Source organism: Malania oleifera, chromosome 7 (genome assembly GCF_029873635.1).
Source record: "Malania oleifera isolate guangnan ecotype guangnan chromosome 7, ASM2987363v1, whole genome shotgun sequence".
Lineage (NCBI taxonomy): Eukaryota > Viridiplantae > Streptophyta > Magnoliopsida > Santalales > Ximeniaceae > Malania > Malania oleifera.
In genome coordinates, this window is record NC_080423.1 from 1,092,621 (window position 1) to 1,120,359 (window position 27,739).

General features: G+C 37.3%; 1 protein-coding gene across 4 annotated transcripts in view; it reads left to right on the top strand.

Moving 5' to 3' along the window:
• Positions 1-27,739, top strand: part of LOC131160389 (uncharacterized) — a 38,961-nt gene that overhangs the window by 5,055 nt on the left and 6,167 nt on the right. For all 4 annotated transcript variants that reach the window (XM_058116036.1, XM_058116035.1, XM_058116037.1 and 1 more), the window contains exons 3-10: positions 11,103-11,189; positions 25,027-25,089; positions 25,278-25,423; positions 25,592-25,742; positions 25,812-25,949; positions 27,107-27,178; positions 27,266-27,339; positions 27,442-27,583. In XM_058116036.1, the coding sequence (XP_057972019.1) occupies positions 11,103-11,189; positions 25,027-25,089; positions 25,278-25,423; positions 25,592-25,742; positions 25,812-25,949; positions 27,107-27,178; positions 27,266-27,339; positions 27,442-27,583 (873 nt within the window). The remainder of the gene's footprint in view (positions 1-11,102; positions 11,190-25,026; positions 25,090-25,277; positions 25,424-25,591; positions 25,743-25,811; positions 25,950-27,106; positions 27,179-27,265; positions 27,340-27,441; positions 27,584-27,739) is intronic.

The window sequence follows — 27,739 nt, forward strand, 5'->3', positions numbered from 1 at the left end:
GGGGGGGGGGGGGGGTGGGGTGGGGTTAGGCTTAGTAGGTATTCCATTTTGGTTATGATATTCTTGAACTACTTATTTGGGTTGATTAGTTGGTACGTTATGTCGGATCACGGTAAGTTTTGAATTATTTACTTAGGATGGATATAGAATATAAAAAACACCCCGTGTTTTTCATACTCAATTAAGTTATAAAAATCCTTTTTTTTTTTTTTTATAATAAAAGAAGAATTTATTAATAGAATAAGAATATACATCTAGGAGTATAAGACATCTCCTTAACAAAGTCTCGAAAATCCAGATAAAAAACACAAAAGAACAACCTACATACTAAAGAACAAAAGAGAAAAAACCATAACAAACTAACACTCCAACACATAACGCTAATCGTGCTGAATATCAGAAAAGCTCACCCCCTAAAATTCCCTTGTCCCACACATTGAAGAGAAGCCAAATGATATATCTTTTCCCAAACCAGCACCTGAGTTGACTTTTTCGCTCAAAAAATGCACACATTACTCTCCATCCACAACCCCTTAAAAACTGCAAAAAAGCACATTTCTGAGGCACGGCCCTTTCCTTTTTCCTGCCAAATCCAGCAAAGTCGTTGCCAAAAAATCCTCCACTGTCTTAGAACTCAACCAACATTTACCTAAAATACCAAACAGCTTGTTCCAAATACTCCATGCATAGTCACAATGAATGAACAAATGCGATGATGATTCTGAACAATTAAAGCAGAAAACACATATGTCTGGATATAGCCTTCAAAGGTCTCCTAACTTGCGACAAGTTATTGGTATTAATTCTACCAAGCGCAACCAACCAGACAAAATCTTTAATTTTAAACGGGACTTTGGCCTTCCAAATGGAACCATAGAGCGGAAAAGAAAAATTCGACCGATTAAAAAAATCACAAAAAGATTTGCACGAATAAACCCTTGAAGGATCCAGAGGCCAAGGCTGGCTGTCCTCCTCTAGAGAAAAACTATAGTTATTCAACAAGACTAGCAAAGGGGATAGCTCTCCCATCTCCCTATCATTTAATGATCTGCAGAAGTAGAAATCCCAAGAAGGCAAAGGATCACCTAAATTAAGAACAAAAGAAGATATGGACTCACCCTGCCCTGAGCTTAGGCAAAAAAGGCACGGAAAAGAGGGAGACAAAACTACATTTCCCAACCAAGGATCTTTGCCAGATATTACTATCACTACCCACTAGGAATTTAACACGGGGAATGAAGAGGGGATAACTCTAAGAGATAGCTTTCCACGGACTCTCTGAAGAATTGTTGATCTCAAATTAGTATCCCATCCATTCTCGTCGTCTAATCCATACTTACTTTTAACAACCAAATGCCACAGAGAGGAATTCTCTAATGGAAACCACCAAAGCCATTTAGCCAAAAGGGTTGTGTTTTTAGACACCAGATTTCCAATACCTAAACCACCCTCCTGTTTAGACCTACCCACCACTCCCCAACTAACCATAAAGAACGACAATTAATTTAGTTAATTAACTTATTTCTTTTAATGTAAATTAATGAAGTGATTTTTTAGCAATATTATTGTACTAAGTGAACAAAGTTGTTGGAATCTTTAAATAAAAAAAATCAATATAACAAATTAAAATTTGTAATTATGAGCTATTCTCACTGATAAAAAACAAGTAGTTATGAGCTGTACTCAAATAAACATGTCAAAGACTATTGGCATACCTTCTTTCCGCCCATAAAAAGTGGTGGGGGTTAAACTCCTCAGTCATTCAAACATTGCTGTTTATCTCTGCCTATTCAAATCCTTCCACTATTGCAGCATCAGAAAGATGGAGTCTCACCCAGCAGCCGGAAACCCTTGTCTGAGTCTCAACCAGCAGCGGCCCTATTCTCACAATGTTGCAGGCTTCACAGCTCTCTTCTCTCACCATTGCTGGCTTCGCAGCAGCAGGAAGCCCTCTTCTCTCATAGTCACATGCTTTGCAGCCATTTTCTCTCACAAATATGGGATGGCACTTGCTGGATCCTTACCCCCATCCATCTGGGATGTCATCGACCCTCAAATTGGTATGTGTGATCCATATTGTGGTTTTGGGGGGGGGGGGGGGAGAGGGGGTTTGGTGGGCAACGAACCAGGTAGCTATGGTCCTAGCCCATCAAAATTTCCAAACATGTGGCTGAATCATCTTTTTTTCAATTTGGTGAGGGATTCATGGAGAGATGGTGTCATACAAGGATGGTAATGATTCTGTTTTAGAAAAAAAAATTGAAGAGTTTAAAGAGAGGCTTAAGGTGTGGAATGAGGAGTTGTTTGTGGATATGGGTCTTAGGAGAAATGGTATTTTGCAGGAGTTTGGGTTTCAAGGAAGTAGGGCATTTTTTGGAGAGTCAGCGGCCTCTCAGCTGTTGCCGTAATTGCGTCAATTTTATGCAGACTGATAGTCTTGGCTATAGTTTAAGCAAACTTTGGCTTTTCTGTCCAGTCCACTCATTTTACCAGAGTCACCACTTTATTTGGGCTATCATTAGCCTTATTCATGTTGGATTGCTAACCAATTTTCAAATTGTCCCCATAACTCATTTCAGGATAGACTTGCATCCTCCATTAGTCTTGTCTTAGATAGTCTGGATCAGAATAAGAAGTTTTTGACAAGTCATAAAGTGGCATCTCTTCTTACCCTTGAAAAGCATTAACAAGGAAAAAAAAGCTCAATAAAGAAATGATAGGTTATTGATTCACCATGTACATTGCTATCATTAGGGCATCCTTTGTGCTGGGGGGGGGGGGGGGATAATTGATTAGTTATAGCTAACTGTGGAACAAGATGCATGAGCATCATAGTTCATAGATGATGACTTGGACTTTCATATGAAATATAGGCTTGTCCAAGGTATGCAGTTTCTTAATTAGAATATTGCAATGCATCATTGGTTCATATATATTGAAGCTAAGTTTTGTCACTCTATATGTTTATATTTGCAATTTTTATAGACTTTTTGGTTTACCTATTGATGGTCAAAATATCTTTATTTAACAGCCTTTTATGAATTTTCTTGACTAGCAATATAAATGAGAAAGATTTTTTTTTTTTTTAAATTCCTGTAGGAGGATGTCTTATTCTTCTTCTGCATTCTTTCTTTTCTAATCTCTTCTTTTTCTGTATATAAGAAAAAGTATATATAAATGAGAAAAATTGATAAACTCCTCCCCAACAACAACTACGCACCATAGTCAACAAGAGATTGCCCATTTCACTAGGTGAGTTTGACTACGTTTATTTTTACTAATTCTTCTAACTTTACAGTTCACTTAGATTCTATCCAAACCTGGATTGGTTAATCTGGCATTGAGATTTATGAAGCTTACAAAATGAGTTTCTACATGGACTAGTATGATTTATTTAAAAACACTTAGCATGACATAAAACTTCCATGGGATTTGTGGATCTCATTGTTAAATAATTTTTGAAAATAATTTTTACTTGACATTCTTTTTGGAAATCTAAACAAGAACAAGAACAAGAACAATAGCAATGATAACCAAGCCTTAAGTCCCACTAGGTGGGGTCAGCTACATGAAGCATTTTTTGCCAAATTTTTTATCTTTGACAATATGCTCTGACAAATGGAGGACTGTTAAATCCTCACTCACTCTTATTCCAAGGTAGTCTAGGTCTGCCCGACCCCTTCTGTTGTCACTTACAATAACTAGCTCACTCCTCCTTACTAGTGTATTATTGAGCCTATGTTGCAGGCGCCTAAACCATCTCAATTGCCCCTCATCTACCTCTCTGTTCTCATTTTGACAACTTTTACTTTTTGGATATGTTGTTTCTTAGTTGCCCAACATTCTGGTCCATATAGCATAGTTGATCTCATCCACCTTAGTTCATCAGTCAAGACAATATCATTTACCTTAGTTTCATTATATTGGAATCTCATTTTGGATACCTCTAGTAAGGTCATCCATCACTAGTGCAAAAGGATAAAAGGACTCTAAGCAGACCCGTGATGCACACCTATTGTGATTGAAAATTCAATCCAGAAGTCCTAATGCCAGTTATTACTTTATTATAATTTGTACATATCATTACTAACATTAAGATACTGCATACTCCCTTTTTTCTCTAGAACCCACGATCAAACACCTTTAGGTAACTAATCAACTTTCTTGAGGTGAATAAAAACCATGTGCAAGTCTAGCTTCTTTTACCTAAACATTTCCATTCATCTTCTTAGTAGATATATAGCTTTAGTAGTTGATTTCCCACATATAAGGTGAAATTCATTTTCCGAATCCTTGTTTCTAACCTTAGTTTTTGTTCAATTACCCCTTTCCCAAAGTTTAGTTGTATGACTCAATAGTTTAATTCCAAAATAAAAAAAGAAAGGGAGAATCATTATCAAGCATCATTGTTTTTCAAACCACTTAATTGAATATTTTTTGTGTGGCTAGTCATTTTTATTGTGTGTTTTGTATGTGAGTGGTTAAATTGATAATAAAATTTTTTTAGATTTTTAAAATATTGACCCACAATAAAGCTTAGGAAAAAATTGGAAGGCCGGAAACTAGTCTATGTATGTCGTTAGATTTTAGAAGATATGGTTTATGCTTGTTGTATGGGCATTGCCAACAAGGTTGTTATTTGTTGTGTAGAATTTTTTTCCTATAATTATTGTTATACGAGCCTCTTTCATAGTAATCCATGGGATGGAGGGCCTTCCTTTAATTCCCTATTGCACTTTAGTAAGGGCATAAATGTCAGTTACTGTATTTTTTTATTATAAGTATTAAATAGAAAAGGAGACCTACCCATTCACTAGGTTCTTTAGTCGTTTCAACATTTCAACATAAAGATCTGAGTCCCTGCATTCTCCATAGCCATCAATGTTGTTGCTACTGTTGCCATTTCTCACCCTGATGCCTCTCCATCGCCTCTGTATGTGTGAAACTCTTTGTTGTGCTAGAAAATAATCAGCTTTGTTGGAGAACTCCTTTCAACTTCGTCGGGCATCAGCACCTGCTTTGCACAACCACCTCCCGTGTCCCTTTTGCAAAATCGACAACATAATCACCCACGCAGGAGAAGAGTGGAAGTCGCATTGTCTTTTTTTGATGACTATTGATTTGCAAACTTGAAGGACAATTCTTGCTAACTTTGCAGGCACATGCACATTGAGCTATTGATATTTGAGATGGGAATTTGAAGATAGGCTAAGTGGTGAAGTTTATTCACAAGTGAGTGGATATGGGATGTCATCATACTTTTAGAGCTGAGAGGAATGCGTTCATAAACTGAAAAATTCCTTTACTATTTCGTACCTTTTCCCCTAATTCTCTTTTTCTTTAGGATTTGAAGGCAAGAAGGACGATTGGCAGAGAACATGAAGCTGTGGGGCTTCATTTTATGATTTGCAGGGTGTTTGATTGGCTGTGCTGTTTTGATTTATTGCCCCCCACACCCTTTTTTTTTCGTCTTGTATCTTTAAGGAGGATTACTTATGCTCCTTGTTGTACTTCTTCTTCCACATAATAAGCCTTCTTTTTTGATTAAATAATGAAGCTGCGGAGCTTTACTACTTTGTTTCGCTGTCCTTATCAACTGCCTGCAGTGTTGCTGGCATGGTTCTTCATAATCATTGTTGCCTTGGTCTTCCTCATCGGACAAGTAAAAGAAGTTTGTCCCTAGTTTGACTTGTCATTTGGGAAAGCAGCATTGTGTCACTTTCGCTTCCAGGATAATTGACGGGCAGTCAATTCTTTTGTGTTAGTCCATTTAGATGCGTGGAGTCCTAGTTGAGGCCTTCCTAAATTGAGTTCTGGTGTTTTGTTATCCTTTGTTGATAATCGTTCAAGGATGACCGGTGTTATTTAAAATTTTATAAAAGATCAGTATGAACTATTTTCTATTTTCTGCGCCTTCTGTTTTGAGATTAAAGCTCAATTTTAATATCTTTGTTCAAATTCTTCATAGTGACAGTGCTAAAGTGTTCTTGAACACTTCTTTTAATATATGCATGACTACCTTAGGACTGGTTTACACCTGCAACAACATGGTGTCGTTGAAGGCATATCCTGGAAGTCACTCATACCTTGCTATTCATAATGAATGTGCCCAAAATGATGTGGAATGATGCAGTTTTACTGCACGCTCTCTTATAAATAGGATGCTAGGGCTTGTCCTTTTAAAGTCAAAATACCATACTCCATCCTCTTTCCTAAAGACCTTTTGTTCTCATTACCTCCCCTCATATTTGGTTGTATGTCTTAGTTCATTAGTTGTCTCCTGGGATAGTTAAATTGAATCCTTGTGCTCTTAAGTGTGTTTCCCTTTGGTATTCTCATTTGCAGAAAGGACATCCTATGCTATTATTATCCTACCCTGACCTATTTCACCTTCTTTGAGCCCCTTAATAGTACTATATAGTCTTTGAGCCTTAGATCTTTTGACTATTCCCTTCCATTACTTACTCTTCTTTCTCAATTTCTAATGTAGGCCTTTTGCTTTTTCTTTTTTCTTGTCCTTTTGCACCATCGTGCTTGTTGAGTCCTTCTTGATGACTTAATTGTCCTATTTTGTGGGCTGCCTTCATCTCCTTTGTCAACAGATCCTATGTTTTGTGATATTGATCTTCTCATTGCTCTTCAGAATGGTAAATGCACATGTATCAAGCATCTTGTCTCTAACTTTGTGTCCTATAATTCTCTGCCTTTGTTACCTCTTTGTCATCCATCTCAACTCTCAAGTATGTGAAACTTTATTGGGTAGAGAGCTGCCTTGGATGAAGAGATGCATGCCTTGGATGCTACTAATACTTGAGAACCTCGTAATCACATCACTTTTGGTTGGAAGCTATGTGGTAGGTTGTTTGTCGGTGTTTGTTGTGAAAGTTGATCTCGTGCATTCAATTACTTGCTTGAAGACTAGACTAGTGGCTAAAGGCCACACTCAGGTATGTGGATTGGATTACTTGAACACGTTCTCTCCTGTGGCTAAACTCACTTTTGTTTGTCTACTTTCTCTCTTTAGGCTCTACTTTTTGTTGGCCTTTACACTGGTCGTGGACAATATTGCCATTACAAGAGACGAGTCAAGCGTACGACTTTTGAAGCATTCCTTGCAGACCAAATTTTGGACCAAGGATCTTGGACCTTTGAAGTACTTCTTGGGGATCGAGGTAGATCTCATGTGGGGTTCGTCCTATTTCAATGAAAATATGTGCATCATGTGTTGGATGAAACATGGCTGTTAGGATCCAAACCATTTTATACACCTATGGATCTTATTAGCAAAGTAATGCAAGATGATGGTGAACTGTCAACTGATCTAGGAAGATATCGGAGACTTCAATGGTTCAATGATCTTACAATTACTCAGCCAGTTATCTCCTTTGCAACCAATGTTGCTAGTTTGACTATTCTCAATCCAGTCATTGGGATGTATCTTGGGATATCTCAAGGGTTCACTTGGATGAGGTCTCTTGTTTGGGGATCATGGTCACACACGTGCTTGGGGATAATACGCATGTAGATTGGGTTGGTTCACCCTTTGACTAAAGATCCACCATCAAATATTGTGTATTTGTTGGTCGCAACTTGGTGTCTTGGAAAAGTAAGAAGCAAACGGTAGTTCAACTTGCAAGGTCAAGTGTGGAGTTTTGAGTATAGATCCATGGCACATACTACCTAGGAGTTGATTTGGCCCTAAAACATGTTCGAAGAGCTTGGGTTCTATCATTTATATCCTATGGAGCTGATTGTTGCGAAATATATTGAGGTTGATTGTCGTTTTGTTTGACAAAAACTGGTCTAAAATTTCATTACAAATGCTTATATGATGCCTGAATATCAATTGGCTGATTTATTTACTAAGACTTTGGGGGGTGTACCTGGATTAAGATCATTGGTAACAAGCTTGGAGCATGCAGCTTGAGGGAGACTGGGGGAGGGTTAAAGGTTAGCATGTAAGTAAGGGCATTACACATTTTTTGTCTATAACATTCTATCAATTTTTTATTATATAGCGGTTGTTACAAGTAGAAAAGGAGATCTACTCATAGTTGTTATTTATACCCTCTTTATAACTTTTCCAACTATTGCAATATTTCAATAAGACCAAACAATTTGAATTCTCTAAAATCCCCTTAGAATAAAGCCTTCACAAATTTTTTTGTTCATTGATAGTGTAATTCATATAGGCACAAACATGGCATTGTGCCATGATTCTAATTTAGTTTAATTTTTTGGGTAGTTTTTTCCTGTTTGTTTTATGAAATTGAGCTCAAATGTTTTCCAACTTTGTCTTAAGTTGGATAAAATAGGGTATAAAGAATGATTCTATTTAATTGAGATTATCAAACCATATAAGAAGTTGTTACTGATAAATTTTGTTCTGGGGCTAACCTTGATTTTGTATATTATTTTTGGACAATAGAGAACGTAGCAATTAGTTGATTTAGTTTGTTTTGTTATTTTTACCTATTCAAACACCTTGAGGGAACTGATAGCAACCTGAGTTCCTAAACCCTTGTAGTGAAGAAGAGGTTTGTTGCTTTTTCCGTTGTACCTTACAACTTCTTGACTTTTCTTTGTAGCTTGCTAAATTTTCTATCACGCTAGGAAAAAAACATGATAAAGTAGTTTGTTTTCGGCTATAGAGCCTTTTATTTTAATTTTTTTATAGCAATTTTCCTTACCCATTACAAATAGTGTAGTTGTGGCTTCATCTTTTCTGATTAATTTTGCATAATGGGTGTTCTATTAGTTTTGTTTCATCCCATTTATTGCTATTTTTAACTTAGCTACAACATATTGCCTTCACCTTTCTATAAAAAAAATATATTATGCCTGTTAGAATCGTGCTTTTGATTTATAAAATATTGAAATTATGTTTAAATTATATGGTGAAATTGTGCATACTTAATTAAATTAAAGTATTTGATTGTTATGCTAGTGTGGAATTCACTTTGGCTCATTTACCCTCATCTTTTTTTGGTAATCTACTCTTCGTAAAGTGGGCATTCTTGGTATTTCCATTTTGTGAGGAACCTTAATGGGAGAGAGACAAATGAGCTTTCCCTTTTGATTAATGTGATTGATTCTTTTCATATTTAGTTGGAGAGTGATAAAGCGGTTTGGGATTTAGGTTCTTCTAGGGAATATTCTTGCAACTCTTTCTTTTCTCATTTAAGTTGTGATCCTAAAATATCCCTTTTCCCATTTCGTTAATTTGGAACGCTAAAGTTCCTTAAAAAATATAGGCTTTTACTTAGATTGCGGTCCTCGTGAAAATTAATACAAATGACTTGCTTTAGAAGTGAAGACCTAATAAAGCCTTGTTGCCCTATGTTTGTGTCATTTGCCTTAAGAGCAGATAGACTTGCTTGCGTTGTCACTATATTGTCCCTTGGGCTGTTTGGGATGATTGTTTGGTAGTTACAGCAAAAACTTGGTCTGCCGTCCTTTTTGGAGGCTTTATGTACTAATGTTTTTAGGGGGTTTGGTGAGAGGTGGGTGAGGAAAGCTTTGTTTCTGGTGATCATTTGGTGTGTTTAGTTGGAGATGAATGCTAGAATTTTAGGGGTTGTGGCTACCCAATTAATTTTCTTTGGAGCTGAGTGGTGTTCCTTGCATCACTATGGTGTTTGGCAAATGGCTCCTTTTGGCATGTCTATCAGGAAGACTCATAGTGGTCGCTAGCCAAGCTTGCTCACAGCGTTATGCTTGCTTGTGACTGCTTGTCTTGTATACATGAGTTTGGTAATCGTCAGTAAATAATGGTGTACATTTTGTTCTAAGTAAGAAAATGCCTTATTATTAAGTAGGAGTATGAGTACTCGTTTATTTGATGTTTCCCAGTGTTAGAGCTAGAATAGAGTAGAAAGCTCCTTAGGGGATGGTGAATGTTCATTATTCATTGTAAAATCATTAGCTTTTGCAAACATGTTTAGCCTGCTCGTCTCCTGCACTAAACACACATTGCCTATGGAAGCGTTAATAATGGATTGTGTTGCTTTACAATTTATCACATGAATCTTGTCTACTTTCATACTTGTTAACTGCTTCCGCTTAACTTTGTTTTTGATGGTTGAGAATTTGTTAATGTGATGAAACAGTGGTATACATTTGGTTGACTAGTTAAGCTAGTGTGCTATAACTAGTGTCACACAACCCTTCACAAAGTGCAAAGTGTTTAGCCTGTGACAAGTGGGAATGGTTGGCTTTGCTTCATTGAGTTGTCCTGTTATTCTTTTCTTTATTTCTCTCTGTTTTCATTTTGTAATGGGAGGAAATCTTTGTATCGTATATAAAAAAAAATTGTTTAGTTATCTTTGATTTTATTATTTGTGTTTGAGTAATGCACAAGAGGATCCATGAACAGAATTGAATAGTTTTGAAACCTTGTTTATATTCATCGGTAGTTTTAACATTTAAGTGAATTGTGACTTGTTAACTAAAAATTTCACTTTATGGCTGCCATCTTTTCATCCAAATGGATATTTTTTCGGGGTGATTAATATTTTGGTTGAAAGTTCAAATATAATTTATAAATCATTGATACATATGTATGTAGTTAGAAATAATGAACTGAAATAGTGCGCCTTAAGAAGCAAACTGTGTCATACATAATGTTTTGCAAGTACAAATACCTACCTATTTAAAATAAATAGTTTAAATTTAATCTTATTTAAGCTTGCAAAAATGTCAGGTAATGCTGGACCCTGCATTCTATAGATCCATTGCAGTCTGCCCCTTCCCTGGACCTTGCATGTGCAGGAGCTTTGTGCACTGGGCTGCCTTTTTTTATTTAATCTTATTTAATTATATTTATTTTAGAACTTTTTTTTTTAGATGTTTTGTCTTATTCTTAAAAAAGACGGATATTTTTGTCCATGAAATAATTTACACTATTGATTATTTTATATATAGTATAGATATAGATATAGATATACTCTTCCTATCTTTTCTTTTTGGCATCTATAGGTGACGGCATTTCATTATTTAGTGCTTTGTACTGCAGTATGTCCTGTATTCTGGTCTGTTGTGAAGATTATGCAGTGACTTTGTCTCCTTGCGTTTGTCTGCACCTTTTTCTTTTGAACTGGCAGGCTGCATGTGATGATGAAGCTGAAAAATATGAAAGGGCATTTATTCTCCAGTTGTTAGGCTCTGCTAGTGTGGGCAATAACAAAGAGGTTCAACTTTTTTTCCCAATCTAATTATTTAATTTCTATTGTGGAATGTTCTTGGTTTTCCAGACATTGGTCGTTTACAGTTTATGTGCAAAACTTGCAAATGCTATTTGGTCATAGCATAAGCAAATATATAGGGGCAGGACATATGCTCCTTATCTCTTCTACTTATGTTATGTATTAATCTTTATATCATTTACTACCTTCCATAATCAAAATCTGGCATTTTAGATTTAGTGCTTTTAAGGACATGTACTTTATAATGTAAAGGTTTTGGGCTTTGGTAAAAATAGCAAGTAAAATTTTTATTGTATTGTGCTGCGTTTGCAATTCTTTGGGTGGCATAGGCTGAAAGACACGAATGGGTTTTTTGGGAGCAGCGTACTCCTCATTTGTTTTGGGAGTTGTTCTTCTAGCTCCACATTGGGCTTATTCTTCAGGTGTTTTTGAGAGTATTTCTTTGATTGACTTGTGTCATGGTTGGGAGGTAGTTTATTGTTATTTTTGTATTCTTTTCTCTAGAGGATGCCTTTCTTGTATTCCCTTTTCTCTTTTCTTGTAGATCTTCTCTTGTCTCTATTTCGCAAAGCCGCCACCTTTTTTTCTTCACTCTTGTTGCAATATTGCTATGGCTGGTATAGGACATGAGAGGAGGGAACTGCAAGTGCCCTTCAATCTGAGTCTGAATAAAGTGGGTGAGCGAGTTTTTCTATTTGTTGTTGAGCATAATCCTACTCAAAATTGGTGGGTGAGAATTTCCTCAGTGGTTCTGAGATTGATTGTTGTTGACTTTTGGAAGGTTGGGAAAGGCAATTTGAAGAGTTTGTTTTGTGAGTGTGGTGAACTGGTGATTTGACAAATGAAGTTGGGGAAGCTTTTGGAGTTAGGGCTAGGATGGAATAGAAAGAAATTCTTGGTGTTGATTCCTGGCAACACTTGTGTGAAAGAATTTCGTGCAATGTCTAGGCATTTCTGTCCTGGTAATGGTGATGTAGGCAAATGTTTGGCAAGGCATTCATTCGTGGAGCCAAGTAGTGTTGGTGGAGAAGAATCGGATATGTGCATGACGTAGTGGTGTGATGCAAGTAGAGAAGCCTGATCATACATCACTAGCAGCCAATCATCCTCCTAGGTAGGCTACTCTGACTTCAAAGGGGGCTAGGATTTCATTTGGGGCTGTGAGTGGGACAAAAGGGCAGCTAGGTTTTCATTCAAGGCTGCAATTGTGATGAAGATGGGGTGGATGGGTCTGGGTGTTTTGAGGATTTTGAACCTGGTCGATGAAAAAAATTGCAGTAAATTCCCAGATAAGCCAGTTTAGTGAACAGGCCCGGTATCCAAATGACTTTGTTCGTGATCAGGATGATCATGCAAAGGCTCATGGAAACTGGACAAAGTATTATAAGTAAGATCAGGGATACCCTTACAGGGTTTGAGCAATCTTGGGGCTCAGAAGGCTTTGGAAGGTTATGTTGCTGGACTGAAGAATTTGTGCAAGAATCAGTGCAATCTGTAAGAGGCTCTAGTATGTGGAGACGCTTCATTTACAGAAAAAGGAGTTGTAATTGGGCATGGGTCTCAAGCTACGCTGGGGGGAAGAGAAAGGTAAGTGTGTTGAGGGTACAAGTGGGGCAACTGGGTTTAGTAAATCTTCTTCTGGTGGGTTAACTAGTGCTGGAAGGAGAATTTGCCAATTTTGATGAGGTGTCCAGAGAGCTTTCTTTGTAGGCTGATGGGTGTGGAAGCTCTTGGATGGAGCAGGAGCTTCAGTTTGCTCGAGTTCAGGCATAAGGATCAAGTTTGCTATGGATTGCTTTCCAAGGTACGGTGTAGATCTGGGGAAAGTAGTGTCGAAAAGGATTTGTAAGGCATGCAAAAAGGCCAATGATACCAATGTGTATATGCTTTGGACAGAGATGCAGGAAGGGCTGGGTAAGAAAAGTTCTCTTATCGAGGAGTCTTAGAATTGTTCTATGATAGGTCATGTTAGTTTACCACTTTACCTAAGAGCTTAAAGCTATTAGGTTGTGGGACAACAATGTACATCAAGATTTAACACTCTCTTGCACTTGCAGCTGGATAGCACATGGAGTGATAAACAAATGATAAATAACACACATTACAGGGAATACAATAATTATTGAATACCAGGACCTCCTGGTAACCAGCTTTGATACCATGTTAGATTTCCATTTTACCTAAAAGCTTTAGCTATTAGGTTGTGGGCCAACAATGTATATCGAGCTTTAACAGGTCTGAGAAGGACAATGAAGGAAGTCATATTGACTTGAGCATTGAGGAAGAATGGGAATGCCCTGGAGATAGTGCCTGATGCAAGAAAATACTCGAGAATGAACAAGTCTTTGAATTTTTGGCCGGGCACAACCGATACTTGGACGAGGTGCGAGGGAGGATTCTTGACCAATGTCCTCAATCTTCAACTCCGGAAGTTTTCTCGGAGGTGAGGCGAGAGGAGAACTATCGTAAGGTAATGTTGAAGGAACCAATTTTGATCGGAAATAATGGGCCTGAAATGTCTGCTCTCATTTCAAGAGGAACTCCTGCTAGGACAAACCAAAAAAATGTAGAAAGGAAGACCTTGGTGTGAGCACTGCCGCAAGCCAGGCCACTCAAAAGATAATTGCTGGGAAATACATGGGAAGCCCGCAGATTGGAAGCCGAGACAAAATCCAAAAAATCATGGCTACCAAGCTGCTATTGATAACCCAGCCGAGAAACCACAAGGTGAGAAAAATAATAATTCCACTTCAAGTGGCGCATTCAGTCCAGAACAGTTGGAGCAACTCTATAAAATGTTCCTTACCATTCAAGCATTGGCTCAGTCTTCCACAAGTATTCCCTTTGGTTCTTTAGCCCACCGAGGTAATTTTTTGACAACCTTAAATACCATCTCTCATTACAAATCACCATGGATAATTGATTCTGGTGCCTCTGATCATATGATTGATTCCTATTATTTGTTCTCATCCTATTCACCTTGTGCTGGAAATTTGAAAGTTAAAATTGCAGATGGATCACTCTTATCTGTTGCAGGCAAAAAGAGTATTCGAATCTTTGACTCTATAACTCTAGAATCTGTCATATACGTCCCTAGGCTGTCTTGCAATTTGTTATCTATTAGTTAGTTGACAAAAGATTCCAATTGCTCTGCTAAATTCATTTCCTCTCACTGTGTTTTTCAGGACCTATCATCCGGGAAGACGATTGGCAGTGCTAAGGAGTGTTGAGAGACTCTACTACTTTGAGGAGACGAATATGAGTGAATATTGCTTTTTGTGATTCTGCATCTGTTTCTAGGGATAGTGAAATTTTGTTATGCATTCTAGGATGGGTCATCCAAATTTTCAATACTTAAGATGTTTATTTCCTTCCATTTGTTCAAATATGACGTCTTATGATTTTCAGTGTGAGATTTGTGAACTTGCAAAACACCATCGTAATTTCTTTCCAAAATCCACATACAAACCATCCAGACCTTTTACTATGATTCGCCGTGATTTATGGGGGCCCGCACGCTCTCTTAATCGCACTCACACGAAATAATTTGTTATTTTTATTGATGATCATACCCGTATTTGTTGGGTTTACTTGTTGAAAGATAAAACTGAAGTCTATTATATTTTTATCAATTCCACTCCATGATTCAAACACAATTCCAAACTCACATTCAAATCTTGCGTATTGATAATGGTATAGAATATTTCAATAATATCTTGGGAAATTATCTTTAAGAAAATGGAATTATCCATCAAAGTTCTGGTGTGGATACCCCTCAACAAAATGAGGTCGCTGAATGCAAAAAAAGGCATATTCTTGAAGAAGCTCGGGCATTGATGTTCACTACAAATATGAAAAAATATTTTTGGGGCGATGCCATTTTAATAGCTACATATCTCATTAATAGAATGCCTAGTCGGGTTCTTTCTTTTGCCACTCCTCTCCAAAAATTCCAAGAATGTTTTCCCACCTTTAGCTCAACTCCAATCTCTTCCTAAAAATTTTTGGGTATCTGCATTTGTACATGTTCATGCTCACAATAGGGATAAATTGGAACCTCATGCCATTAAGTGCGTTTTTATTAGTTACTCTCCTACTTCAAAATGCTACAAATGTTATGATCCTGTCACAAAAAATTTGTTTGTTAGCCTTGATGTCACGTTCTTTGAAACCACTCCTTATTTCCGAAAGCCCTCTATTCAGGGGGAGAATTGGAGTGAAGATCAATTCTTTGATTTCTTTGTTGATGAATCTATGCCATACATTGAGTCTGTCAACACCACTACGCCACTCCCTGATCTGTCATGTACAAAAGACCACTTAAACTCAAGGGGAGATGCAGAAAAACAAAATAACAAGGAGATACTAGTTTACTCAAGGAAGCCAAAATCAAAGAATAGGGAGAATCTCATACTTGAGGCACGAAGAGAGTTGGAATCGGTGATAGCTCCGAGCAACCATGAGTCCACGCCCAATCTTGATCAGGTAATGAATCCAAATTGCCATGAACTTCCTTCTGATAAGTCTACACTTGATGACATCAATTTATCCATTGCTCTCAGAAAACAAACTAGGTCATGTACTCTCTATCCCTGATCAAAATACATGTCTTATAAAACTTTGTCTACAGGGTGTCATGCTTTTACCTCTAACCTTGGTAGGATAAAAATTCCAAAGAATATCCAGGAAGCCTTGGAAATTCCTGAATGGAGGGAAGCTGTCGTGGAGGAAATGCAGGTCCTGGAAAAGAATGGAACTTGGGATGTTATGAATTTGCCGGGAGGGAAGAAGCCAGTAGGCTGCAAATGGGTCTTCACGGTGAAACATAGAGCTGATGGGGAAGTTGAACGGTATAAAGCCCGTCTTGTTGAAAAAGGGTTTACACAGACCTATGGCATTGACTAAACGGAGACGTTTGCACCGGTGGCAAAATTGAATGCAGTTCGGGTTCTCCTATCCTTGGCAGCTAACTTGGATTGACCACTTTAGCAGCTCGACATTAAGAATGCATTTCTAAATGACGAGTTAGAAGAAGAAGTATACATGAAGATACCGCCAGGTTTTAGTAAGAAAGGTGAAGAAAACAGAGTATGTAAACTCAAGAAGTCCTTGTATGGACTTAAGCAATCTCCTAGAGCATGGTTCGACATATTTGTGAAGGTGATAAAGAACCAAGGACATCGACAAGGGTAGTTAGATCACTCTATGTTTTTCCAACAGTCTGAAAGTGGGAAGAAAACAATTCTGATTGTGTATGTTGATGATACAGTCCTAACTGGAAATGATACAGTGGAGATGGAAAGATTGAAGAAAGTCCTAGGCCTAGCTGCTGAGTTTGAAGTTAAAGACTTGGGACGAATGCAGTACTTCTTGGGAATGGAAGTTGCTAGATCAAAAAATGGTATTTAGTGTCTCTTAGCGAAAGTATACCCTTGATCTCCTAATTGAAACTGGCATGCTTGGATGCAAACCTAGTGAAACCCCAATTGAAGTAGTAAAGAGAGTTGAAGACTGCGAAATATCGGTTGAAAAGGAGAGGTATCAGAGATTGGTTGGTAAACTAATCTATTTATCACATGCCAGACTTGACGTTGCATTTGTATTAAGTGTGGCAAGCCAACACATGCATTCACCAGAGAAGACTTACCCAGAGGCTGTGTACAAGATTCTCAGGTATCTCAAGGGTTCTTCGGGCGAAAGGACTCTTCTTCAAGAAGTGTGAAAGCAAGGAAGTAGAAGTTTTCACAGATGCTGATTGGGCAGGATCAGCGGAAGATAGAAGGTCTACCACTGGATATTGCACCTTTGTATGGGGAAATTTGGTAACTTGGAGAGTTGGAGGAGTAAAAAAAAAAATGTTGTGGCTCAAAGTAGTGCTGAAGCTGAGTTCAGGACAGTTGCACAAGGGATATGTGAAGGACTGAAATTACAGAAACTTTTGGAAGAACTACAGATCACGGTGAAATTCCCTATCAAACTCTATTGTGATAACAAAGCAGTCATCAGTATCTCTCTCAATCCAGCTCAACATGACAGGACTAAGCATGTAGAAGTGGACCGACACTTCATATAAAAAAAGGTTGAAAAAGGAACCATTTGTATGATTTATGTTCCTACCAAAGAACAAACAGCATACATCTTTAATCAAGGGTTAGCCCGACAGAGTTTTGATGATTTCATCTGCAAGTTGGATATGATCAATATCTATGATCCAACCTTAGGGGGAGTGTAGAAATCTCGAGTGTCTTGGAGTGATTTAGGGGATATTTATGTAGAAGATTTTCTATTATTAAGAGAGATTATTTTAGGAGATTGTTTCCATCTTTAGCATACTTAATTGTATTATAAGTGTAATGTATCTGCTTGTACAAGAGATTATTCAAGAAATACAAAAAACCTATTCTGATTTCATAATTGCATTGCTGGCCTGATTACTGAATTTCACCAGAATCTCTTTTTAGAGGAGGATGAGGATAGAGTTATGATTGAGGAGCCAGATTGGCGTCTTATATCAACTAATAAAGCTACTTGGCTAGAGAGACCTTTTGAGGAAGAGTAGATTAAAAGTTCAATTTTTGAGATGGATGGAGAAAAGGCTCATAGGCCAAATAGTTTATTATGGCTTTCTTTCAAGATAGTTGGGAGACGTTGAAGGGAGATCTTGTCAAAGTTTTTCTTAAATTATTTAACAATGATATGGTGGGGGAGGAGTTTGAATTCCACTTTTATTACCTTGGTCCCCCAAAATAGATGGTTCAGTTAAAGTCAAGGACTTTAGACCTATTAGCTTGGTAACTAGTGTTTATAAGATTTTGGCTAAGGTGTTATCTAAGAGGTTGGCTACTATTTTGGAGGACACTATCTCTCTTAGCCAAAGTGCTTTTATAGGTAACAGATTGATCCTAGATGTTGCCTTGATAGCTAATGAGGTGGTTGAAGATGCTTTTCATAGGAATGAGAGGGGTCTTGTGTTGAAATTGGATTTTGAGGAAGCTTATAATAGGGTTTGCTGGAGCTTCTTGGACAAGATTATGACTAGAAAAAGTTTCAGCCTGAGGTGGAGGAAATGGATTTAAGGGTGCCTTTCTTTTGTGGTCTTTTTTGTCTTAGTAAATGTTAAGGCCAAGGCTTGGTTTCATGTGTCTAGGGGATTAAGGCAAGGAGATCTCCTTTCTCCCTTTCTCTTTACTATCGTGGTTGATGTCTTGAGGAGGAGGATTGACAAAGGGGTAGATAGAGGGTTGGTGGAAGGGATTAAAGTAGGTTATGAGAATTGCATCATTTCTCATTTTAGTTCGCAAATGATACTATTCTCTTCCAATTAGATAACATAAGCTGCTTATCTAATTTGTTGACCATCTTATAGGTGTTTGAGAATGTCTCCAGGTTGAAAATTAATTTCTCTAAAAGAGTGGTTTGGTGGGTCAGAGTATAATGTGGATTCTTTTGCTAGGCTAGCTAGTTGCGTCGTTTTGACTTGGCCTATTACTTATTTAGGTGTTCTCTTGGTGGTAATCCTAATGTGGACTCTTTTTGGGACCCTATTTTTTAGAGGGGGGCTAGGAGATTGGATGGGTGGAAAGGAGAGTTCGTCACTTTAGGGGGTTGTATTACCCTTATCCATGCTTGTCTATCTTCTATCCCTTTTTATTACCTTTAATTTGAGAATCCTTGTGAGATTAGCGAGGAGGCTTGAGAAATTAATGAGGGATTTCTAATGGTCTAGTGGGGGAGAGGGCAGTAGAGATCATCTTGTAGGTTGGAAAATTGTTTGTAGGCCTAAAAGGGAGGGAGGCTTGGGTCTTGGTAACTTGGTGTCCAAAAACATCTCTTTGGTGGGGAAATGGTTATGGCACTTTCCTTTAGAACCTAATTCTCTTTGGCATAAGGTAATTCGCGGTAATTTTGGAATGCTACAAATTGGGTGGGATGCTAAAGTGGGAACCTTGGAAGTTTGTATCTCAAATTTATGATTATTTCCTTCCTAAAGTGCATTATACAGTGTGTAATAGGGGGTGTATTTGCTTTTAAGAGGATTATTGGATTGGAGAGATGCCTTTAAGTAGTACTTTCCCCCGACTTTTTTGTTTATCAAATCTTCATGACACTCCGATTTTTTGCTTTTCTTCTTTTGCAAGATGGACTTTCTTGGAACTACCATTTTGGGAGAAATCTAAATGAGAGAGAGATTAATGAGATGGTTCTTTTGACCAGGCTGTTCGATTCTTTTCATGTTCATTTGAGGAGGGACATTAGGGTTTGGAGTTTAGATCCTTTTGGGGAGTTTTCTTGTAAATCTTTTTTCACCTACTTGAGTTGTGATTCTACTGTTGATCCTTTTACTTTGTATCCTTTGACTTGGAAAGCTAAAGCTTCCTTAAAAATAAAATCTTTCATTTGGACTGCGATACTTGAAAGAATTAATACCAATGATTTGTGTCCTTTGCATGAGGAGTGAAGAGACTTGTGCTATCTCTTTCTTCATTGTCCGTTAATGTTGGCTTTTTGGAATAAGTTATTTGTTATATTTGTTTAAAATTGGGTCTCTCCATACACTTTGAAGGTCTTCTATACCATAAATTTTAGGGGTTTTGGTGAAGGAAATGAAGGAAAGCTCATGGCGTTGCTCCGTTATGGCTTTTATTTGGTGTGTTTGGTTGGAAAGGAACACTAGAATATTCAAAGATGTGGCTACTACTAACAATTTTCTTTGGAGTAGAGTGGTATATCTTGTGTAGTTGTGGGTGTCAACAAATGGTTCTTTCGTCATGTTTCTCTAGAAGATTTGCAGCGGGATTGGTTGGCTCTGTTGTTCTCTCCTCTGTTTAGGTTGCATTCTTTGTAACTAGTTTTTTATGATGTGAAGGGAGGATTTCTTATCCTCCCTGTCTTTTCTTTTTTCTTTTCCTTTCTCTTTCTAATATTCTGATGTACATTCTTCTCTTTTTTAATACAATTCTTTGTCTATAAAAAAAAAAAAAAAAATCTTAAAAAAAGATTTACTAGAATATACCCTTGAATGATCCAAAGCCCAAGACCAAGTATCCCTAGCTAAAGTAAGATGACAATTGTTCAATAATGACAAGAAGGAGGAGAGTTCGATCGACTCTTACTTGGTGGTGTTTGTGAACCATGTTTAAGGTCTTGTAATTGATAATAAGTGCCACACTTGAGAATAACTCGATTTGAAAATTATACTTTCTCATTTTGCAAAATGCGAAAAACACTCTTAAGGCATATAACCACATTTTTTATAAGTAGCAGGTGGTTTTCTTATAGAAAATGATCATTTTAAAACACAATTATCAATAATCAGTGCTATTCCCACTCCTATTAAATATCTTTACTTTTGACAATAATTTTTTGATATGTAAACATACACACGCACTAGCACCATAGGCATGCAAATGTCTCTGATGAGAGTAGAGCGTCTCCTTTGGGTTGGACTGGAGATGAGCTCATGAGCAACCACCTTGCTCCTTATAACATTGAACTATGAAGTTATGTGAAAGTAACTTCGTAAAACATGGTAAAGAGAAAAACTGAAGGATGAAAAATGCAGTTTGTATACAATTCTAGAGCCATCCATGATCTCATAAAAAGAATTGCTGGATTGTTGCAACCAAAGTAGTGAGGGTTTGGAAAAGCTATATGCCAGTGTGAAAGTTGTTTAGTCAATATGCTACATTGGATATGCTACAACAATAAGCACTATTAAGAATTGATTAAAATGAATGACCTAACTTGAAGATAGGTCTCTTCCTCTATTTATAATACAATTTAAATACATTTTTAATGATAATAATACCCTTACTAACTCTCACTAATTAACATACTAACATTCTCAATAATAATAATACTAAAGGACATATATAGCCTCTAATACTCCTCAAGCTGGAGCGTAAATGTCATATGCTCCTAGCAACAAATGAATTTAACACGAGCATGCCCCAATGCTTCGGTAAACAAATCAGCAAGCTGCATGTTTGACTTCACATTAGCGATTGTAATGAGCTTTTGCACAAGTTTCTCTCGAACAAAATGGCAATCAAATTCCATGTGCTTCGTCTGCTCATGAAAGACCGGGTTGGAGGCAATATAAAGAGCAGCTTGATTATCACACATCAACATCATAGACTAAGAATGCGAAAAACCCAATTCTTTCAACATGTTCTTCAACTTGACAAGTTCACAAGAAGTGTGAGTCATAGCTTTATATTTTGATTCAACACTTGACTTGCCACCACATTACTCTTTCAAGAAACCAAATTACCACCAACCAAGATGCAGTACCCGGTGGTGGATCTCCAATCGGAAGGCGATCTAGCCTAATCTGCATCTGTATATCCATGCATATAAGTGTGACCTTGATCACTATATAAAATACCTCTCCCATGTGCACATTTGAGATATCTCAAGATGTGAATTACAATGTCCCAATGACTTGTCCTCGGAGAATCTAGAAATTGACTCACAACACTTGTTGCAAAAGATATATCTGGTCAAGTAATTATGAGATAATTCAACTTTCCAACAAGCCTCTGGTATTGTCTAGGATTAGGTAGCAAATCACCCATATCTGGTGAAACTTGTTGTTAGGATCCATGGGTGTATCAACCCGTTTAGATACCAACAAGCTAGTTTCATCCAACAGATCAAGAACATACTTCCTTTGTGACAACAGTTTCGATACGAGATCTAGATCTTCTATACTCAAGAAATATTTCAACGGTCTACAATCTTTGGTTTGAAACTTAATTTGTAGAAAAAGTTTGTGACTCTGAATACCTTTATCATCATCACCTGTAATAACAATATCATCCACATAAAACAACAAGAAAGATCCTATCCAATACTGTTTTAGACCATATAAAGCCTTCTTGAGCCGACACACTAAGCCCGACTCCCCTTGAGTAAAAAACCTAGGTGGTTGCTCCATATAAACCTCCTCCTCAAGGTCATCATGCAAGAAGTCATTTTTCACATCTAGCTGATGTAGAGGCCAGTGACAAGTAGTAGCCATGGAGATGAACAGATGTATTGATGTAAGTTTCGCAACCGAAGAAAAAGTAACAGAATAATTCAGACCATACATCTGAGTGTATCCCTTAGCAACAAGACGGGTCTTTAGATGAGCCACAGAACCTTCAAGGTTGACTTTCACAGTGTAAACCCAGTGAGAACAAACCACAGACCTGTTAGGAGGAAGAGGTACCAAGTCCCAAGTACCATTATCATGTAAAGTGTTCATCTCTTCAACCATAGGATCCCTCTGCCCAGCATGGGCTAAGGCTTCTGAAATAGATTTAGGAAGGGTAGTAGATGATAGAGCAGTAGCAAAACAATAATAGGAGGGTGATAAGGAGTCATAAGAAACGTAGTTGGGAATGGGGTGTTGAGTACATGTGCATTTACCTTTCCGAACAGCAATAGGAGGATCAATATCATGAGAAGTATGATCATCAAACGAGGAAACCAAAGGCGTGGTAGTAGAAGCTAGAGGGGACTCTTTTCCTTGGAACCGTCGTCATGAATACACCTTCAAATTAGGATGATCAAGAAGATGAGAAGGACTCGACCTACATGGAAACTCATATGGTTGGTTGGGCGAGGACAACAATGTAGAATCTAGAATATTAGGCAAAGGAAGAGACTCATTGAGCTCAATAGTGCTTAGTGACTGGGTGTAGTAAGGTGTAGACTTAAAGAAGGTGACATCAGCAGAAACAAAGAAGCGATGCAGCATAGGGCTATAACAACGAAATGCCTTTTGAGTATATGAGTAGCAGAAACACACATTTTATAGCACGAGAATCCAACTTATCCACCCCAGGAGTTAGTTGATGATTATACGAGGAGGAAGAGAAAATAAAGGTGAATTAGGAAATAGAATGGAGTAGGGAATTTTACTGTTGAGAATAGAGGATGGCATTCTATTGATCAGATAACAAGCAATAAGTACAGCATCACTCCAAAACACTTAAGGTACATGCGTTTGAAAGTGCAAGTGATTTCAAGATGTCTATAGCACTGCCACAGCACTCACAAATCAGCAACCACACCAAAAACAAGAAGAACAATCAATAATCGGGGCAATCACAAACTATGTGAAGCATCGACACAACCCTGGATGAGGTGAACAACTCACTGTGTGGTATGGCACTGCCACAGCCTTACAACTGGACATATGAACGCAGCCACGATTCCAAAAAACTCAAAAGGAAGCATTCACAAACCCTGAACAGAAATTAACAGAATACTGCGAGTGAATGGTAAAAAAAGGTTGAATTTTTAGCAGAAAACTGGCCTAAAAGCTTGATAATATAGTCTAAAGAAGGGGGCGTGCGAGGTGTCCTCCAGCGATGGGGTTTCGTGGGGTGGGTCATCAGGCGGTGGGGATTTGTTTATGGGTGTATGATTGGTTTTGTGAAATAATATGGGATGGAGGTGGATCTGGGAAGGACAGCACTGGGAATGGTGTGTTCCAGCAATGGCTGAGGGGAATAGGGTGTAGGTTGGATCAAGCTCTGATACCATGTTAAGATTTGATTAAAATGATTGACCTAACTTGAAGATATGTCTCTTCCTCTATTTATAATGCAAATTAAATACATTCTAATGACAATAATACCCTTACTAATACTCACTAATTAACATACTAACACACTCGATAATAATACTTAAAGACATATGTAACCTTTAACAAGCACAAACTAAATATGAGCAAGAAAAATTGCAAAGCAAAGCATGGAAATTAAAAATTTTTGCATACGATATGTGGTCCAAACAAAAGAAGGAAATGAAAATAATTTTTATTTTTCCTTCTTTTGCTTAGCATTATTTTGGTCCAAAATTTAGACCTTGTTTCCATATAATTGTTGTTATTAAAGTAATTTTTTAATGCATTTGTTGCTCAGATCTGGGCAAACATCACTTTGGTCCCTCTAAGCTGGGGATTCCTGTCAATTCAGTTCCTGAAGTTTAAATTATTTCAATTGAGTTCTGAAGTGTACTTGCAGTGCCAATCCTGTCCTTGAACCTAATTTTTGTCTATTAAGCCCCTTCAAGTTATGATTTCATTTCAATTTAATCCTCATTCATAAACAGTTAAGTTTGTATAGTTCTTATGGCCAACACATGCTAAGATTTTCATCAATAAACAAGTATATATATATTTTTATTTTAAATAAAATATTATTTAGTCATTTATTCAAAAAAATTGATCTTAGCATATTGTTTGGTGTAGGGATACTTTGAAATGAAAGCATAACTTCCAGGACATGTCAAGGTCATTCAATTCTCTTTTTTCTGGATGGTGTATTAAAGTAACAGAGTGTCCTTGATAGGATTAAGAGAGTCCACACAGAGGTATAGCAGACTAGAGATATTTTCTGCTCTATATTGGAAGTGGGCAAGTCTGCTTCTAATCATATACATGTACAATGCTGTCTCACCCTTGGTAGAAGTTTATGCTGCCTTAAGTGCTCCGGCTGATAGTAGGCATGTCAGACATATTTGTATAGTTTTTATGTATATAAATACTCGATGTGCTCATTTGTGTGTTCCATTTCTACATTTTCTTAGCGTAGGTTCCATGTATAGCCTGTTTCGAATTTTTTTTCGTCCAAAATTTTTTGCCAGTTTTACCTAAATTTGTTGCACATATATTCTTTGATGTTTATTTCCAGGTAACTGTGTTGGTTTAATTTAGCTAGTGTGGGCATTTATGTCTGTATTCATGTATTATGCCTATCTATTCTTATCAAATGGCTATAGGTTTTAAATTGTGATTATGGGTATTTGAAGTGGTGCTATGATGCAGGTTCTTAAACAGTCTGCTGCGGATTATGTGAAAGTTTTTGATCCTTTATCACATGACCCACATGTGAGTTAAGGTTTTGCTGAATATCTATTTAACTTTACACCAAGCTTATTCATGAAGATTATTCCTGTTCCTCTTATCTAAAGATGATATCTCTAACCAAAGGGGCTTTTGTTGTTGCAATAGTTTATGGATTGTAATATTCAACTTTTATATTTGTAGGTTGATATATTTTTTTTTTTAACCACCAGGCTTTCCCCCAACGTGAACAGTTGCAGCAGCAGTATTGTGAGAAAGTCCTCCCAGAGCCATATAGTTGCTTGTTCAAGAATGCTTATGTGAAAAGTGTGGTCCCAGACCCAGATGTACCTGCTGGCTGTAATGCTAATTCACCTGAGTATGATTCTTACTGGCGAAGAAGCATTATTTATATGATATTTTATGACCACAAATTCATCGATACCTCTCTGTTGAGAGGGATCAACCCATGCAAACAATTATTAGTCCACAGCTCTCACAATTTTTTTCCATGCATATTGTGTGGTGTTATGCATCTATGGATCAGGTTTGAGCTACCATCTGGGACAAAATCTAAAATTGGTTCTGGAGACAGGGATGAGACAATACTTGGGTTGTTGCAGAATATGTCACTGGAAGGTCTAGGCCCTCGCTTGATCCGGCCTCTTCCTCCAAGGCTACCAATACAGGATGGCGAGGTAACCATTTTTTAAGGCTGAATGTTCAATTAATTTTCTTGCTTTGTTATTTTATTGAGTGTTTTGCAGCTAGTGTGGCTCAACCCTGACAACAATCATGAGCTTTTATGGGATTATGGTATGTGTGCTGATACTAGCAGAGGTGCAGCAGTTAGGGATCTGATCGCAAAAGCCTTGAAGGGACCACTTGCACCTGCACAACAAGAGGTGCTTACACTTGATGTTGAACATTTCAATCCAAAAGCTCCATATGAATGGGCCATGCTCACTTTGTGTTTTAAATTAAACTTTTGTGGTTACTTTAGGCTTTCTTTTGCTAAGTCTTTTATATCGATTGATGAGCTGGTATCCCTTTGGATTTTTTTAGCAAATGAAAATTCATGAAACAAGAACAGAAAGAATTAATAGCTAATGGAAGACGAGAAATCATCAATAATAGAAAATAAAATAAAATAAAATAAAAAGAGGAAAGAAGCTGAAAGAATGTATTCAGGAAGTGCTTCTTCAAACCTTTCCCATCATAACTTATACAGCGCTTTAAATTGTCTCTTTCTGACCTTTTGCTTCTTGCTCTTATCACCAGCCAATCTTACTTCCTCACCTCCAGGGGCTGATGGCCTCAGGCCTATCTTATAGAGAAGAACATGTGCTGCGATATCCATTTCACTTATCTAAAACAACCATATTATTTGTGAATTTCATGAAATAATAAACCTCCATCACATGCAAAAACTCACTATCAAACTCTTTCATTTCATCTAACTGATCACTCCATTTTTTTCATTAAAGGTCCTTCCTCACAGCCTTTCTCCTCATAACAACTTGCATCAATTGAGCAAGAGGAGAATGTCCATTTCTAGTTCGCTTGAGAGCTCTTCTAGAATGCTACTAGGGGTGAATACATTGTCCTTCAAAGTTATTCTGCATCTCAACCCTGGACTGCATGCCCTCATTTGAGAGGCTGCCTTAGCGGATCCCACTGACAACACCTCCTTATCAGTGCCATATGGACACCTTTCCTTTCCACCTGATTTTCCTGATTGATTTTTTTGTTCTCTCGGTTTTTTTTTTTGTTTTGTTTTGTTTTGTTTTTGTTTTGCATACATGAGATATTTATAATGAAAAAACGACTAAGGGTCTAAAAGAAAAGAGAATCTACTGGTATGAACCAATTTCTTGTAATAGACTGACATCTGTTTATTTCAGATTAGAATATGTGCTACCCCTTAGAAGAGGCATTGTTGACTTAATAATAACTGAACACTTTGATAAATTTGAACACTTTTTTTTTTTTTCCCCTTTTTTCATGTAAACTTTATGTTTTTTAGTGTTGTTGATGGTATTCTTGTCCTGTTATTGTCCAGCAAGTATTAGTGGAGCTGGCAAATGATCCAAAGCTTGTTTATCACTGTGGACTGACACCAAGAAAGCTTCCGGTCTGTGATATTATAATCCCATAATTCTTTCCTAATCTTCATGGTGATTCAGTCCTAATAATTGATGAACTCTTATCATGCTCACAGGAACTGGTGGAAAACAATCCACTCATTGCTGTTGAAGTTCTGATTAAGCTGATGAATTCACCTGAAATTTCAAAGTACTATTTTGATGCATTTGTTCACAACATGAGTTTGTACTCTTGGAGCAATATGCAATATTATCATTTTCATCTGCTTTATATTATATTTTGAAAATGCAGATACTTCACGGTCCTTGTTAGCATGGATATGAGTCTACATTCAATGGAAGTGGTGAATAGGCTTACAACAGCAGTTGAACTTCCTACCGAATTTATCCACATGTACATAACTAATTGCATCTCATCCTGTGAGAACATTAAGGTCCTCCCCTTGACTCTCCTTTCCATTTTTCCCATTTTTGTTTTCATATAGTTTATGCCGTGATCTATAAGATGTTTTTTGTTTTATTTTATTTTATTTTATTTTATTTATTTATTTATTTGATGGAAGAGAATTGGCAACTCCTAATCCAAGATA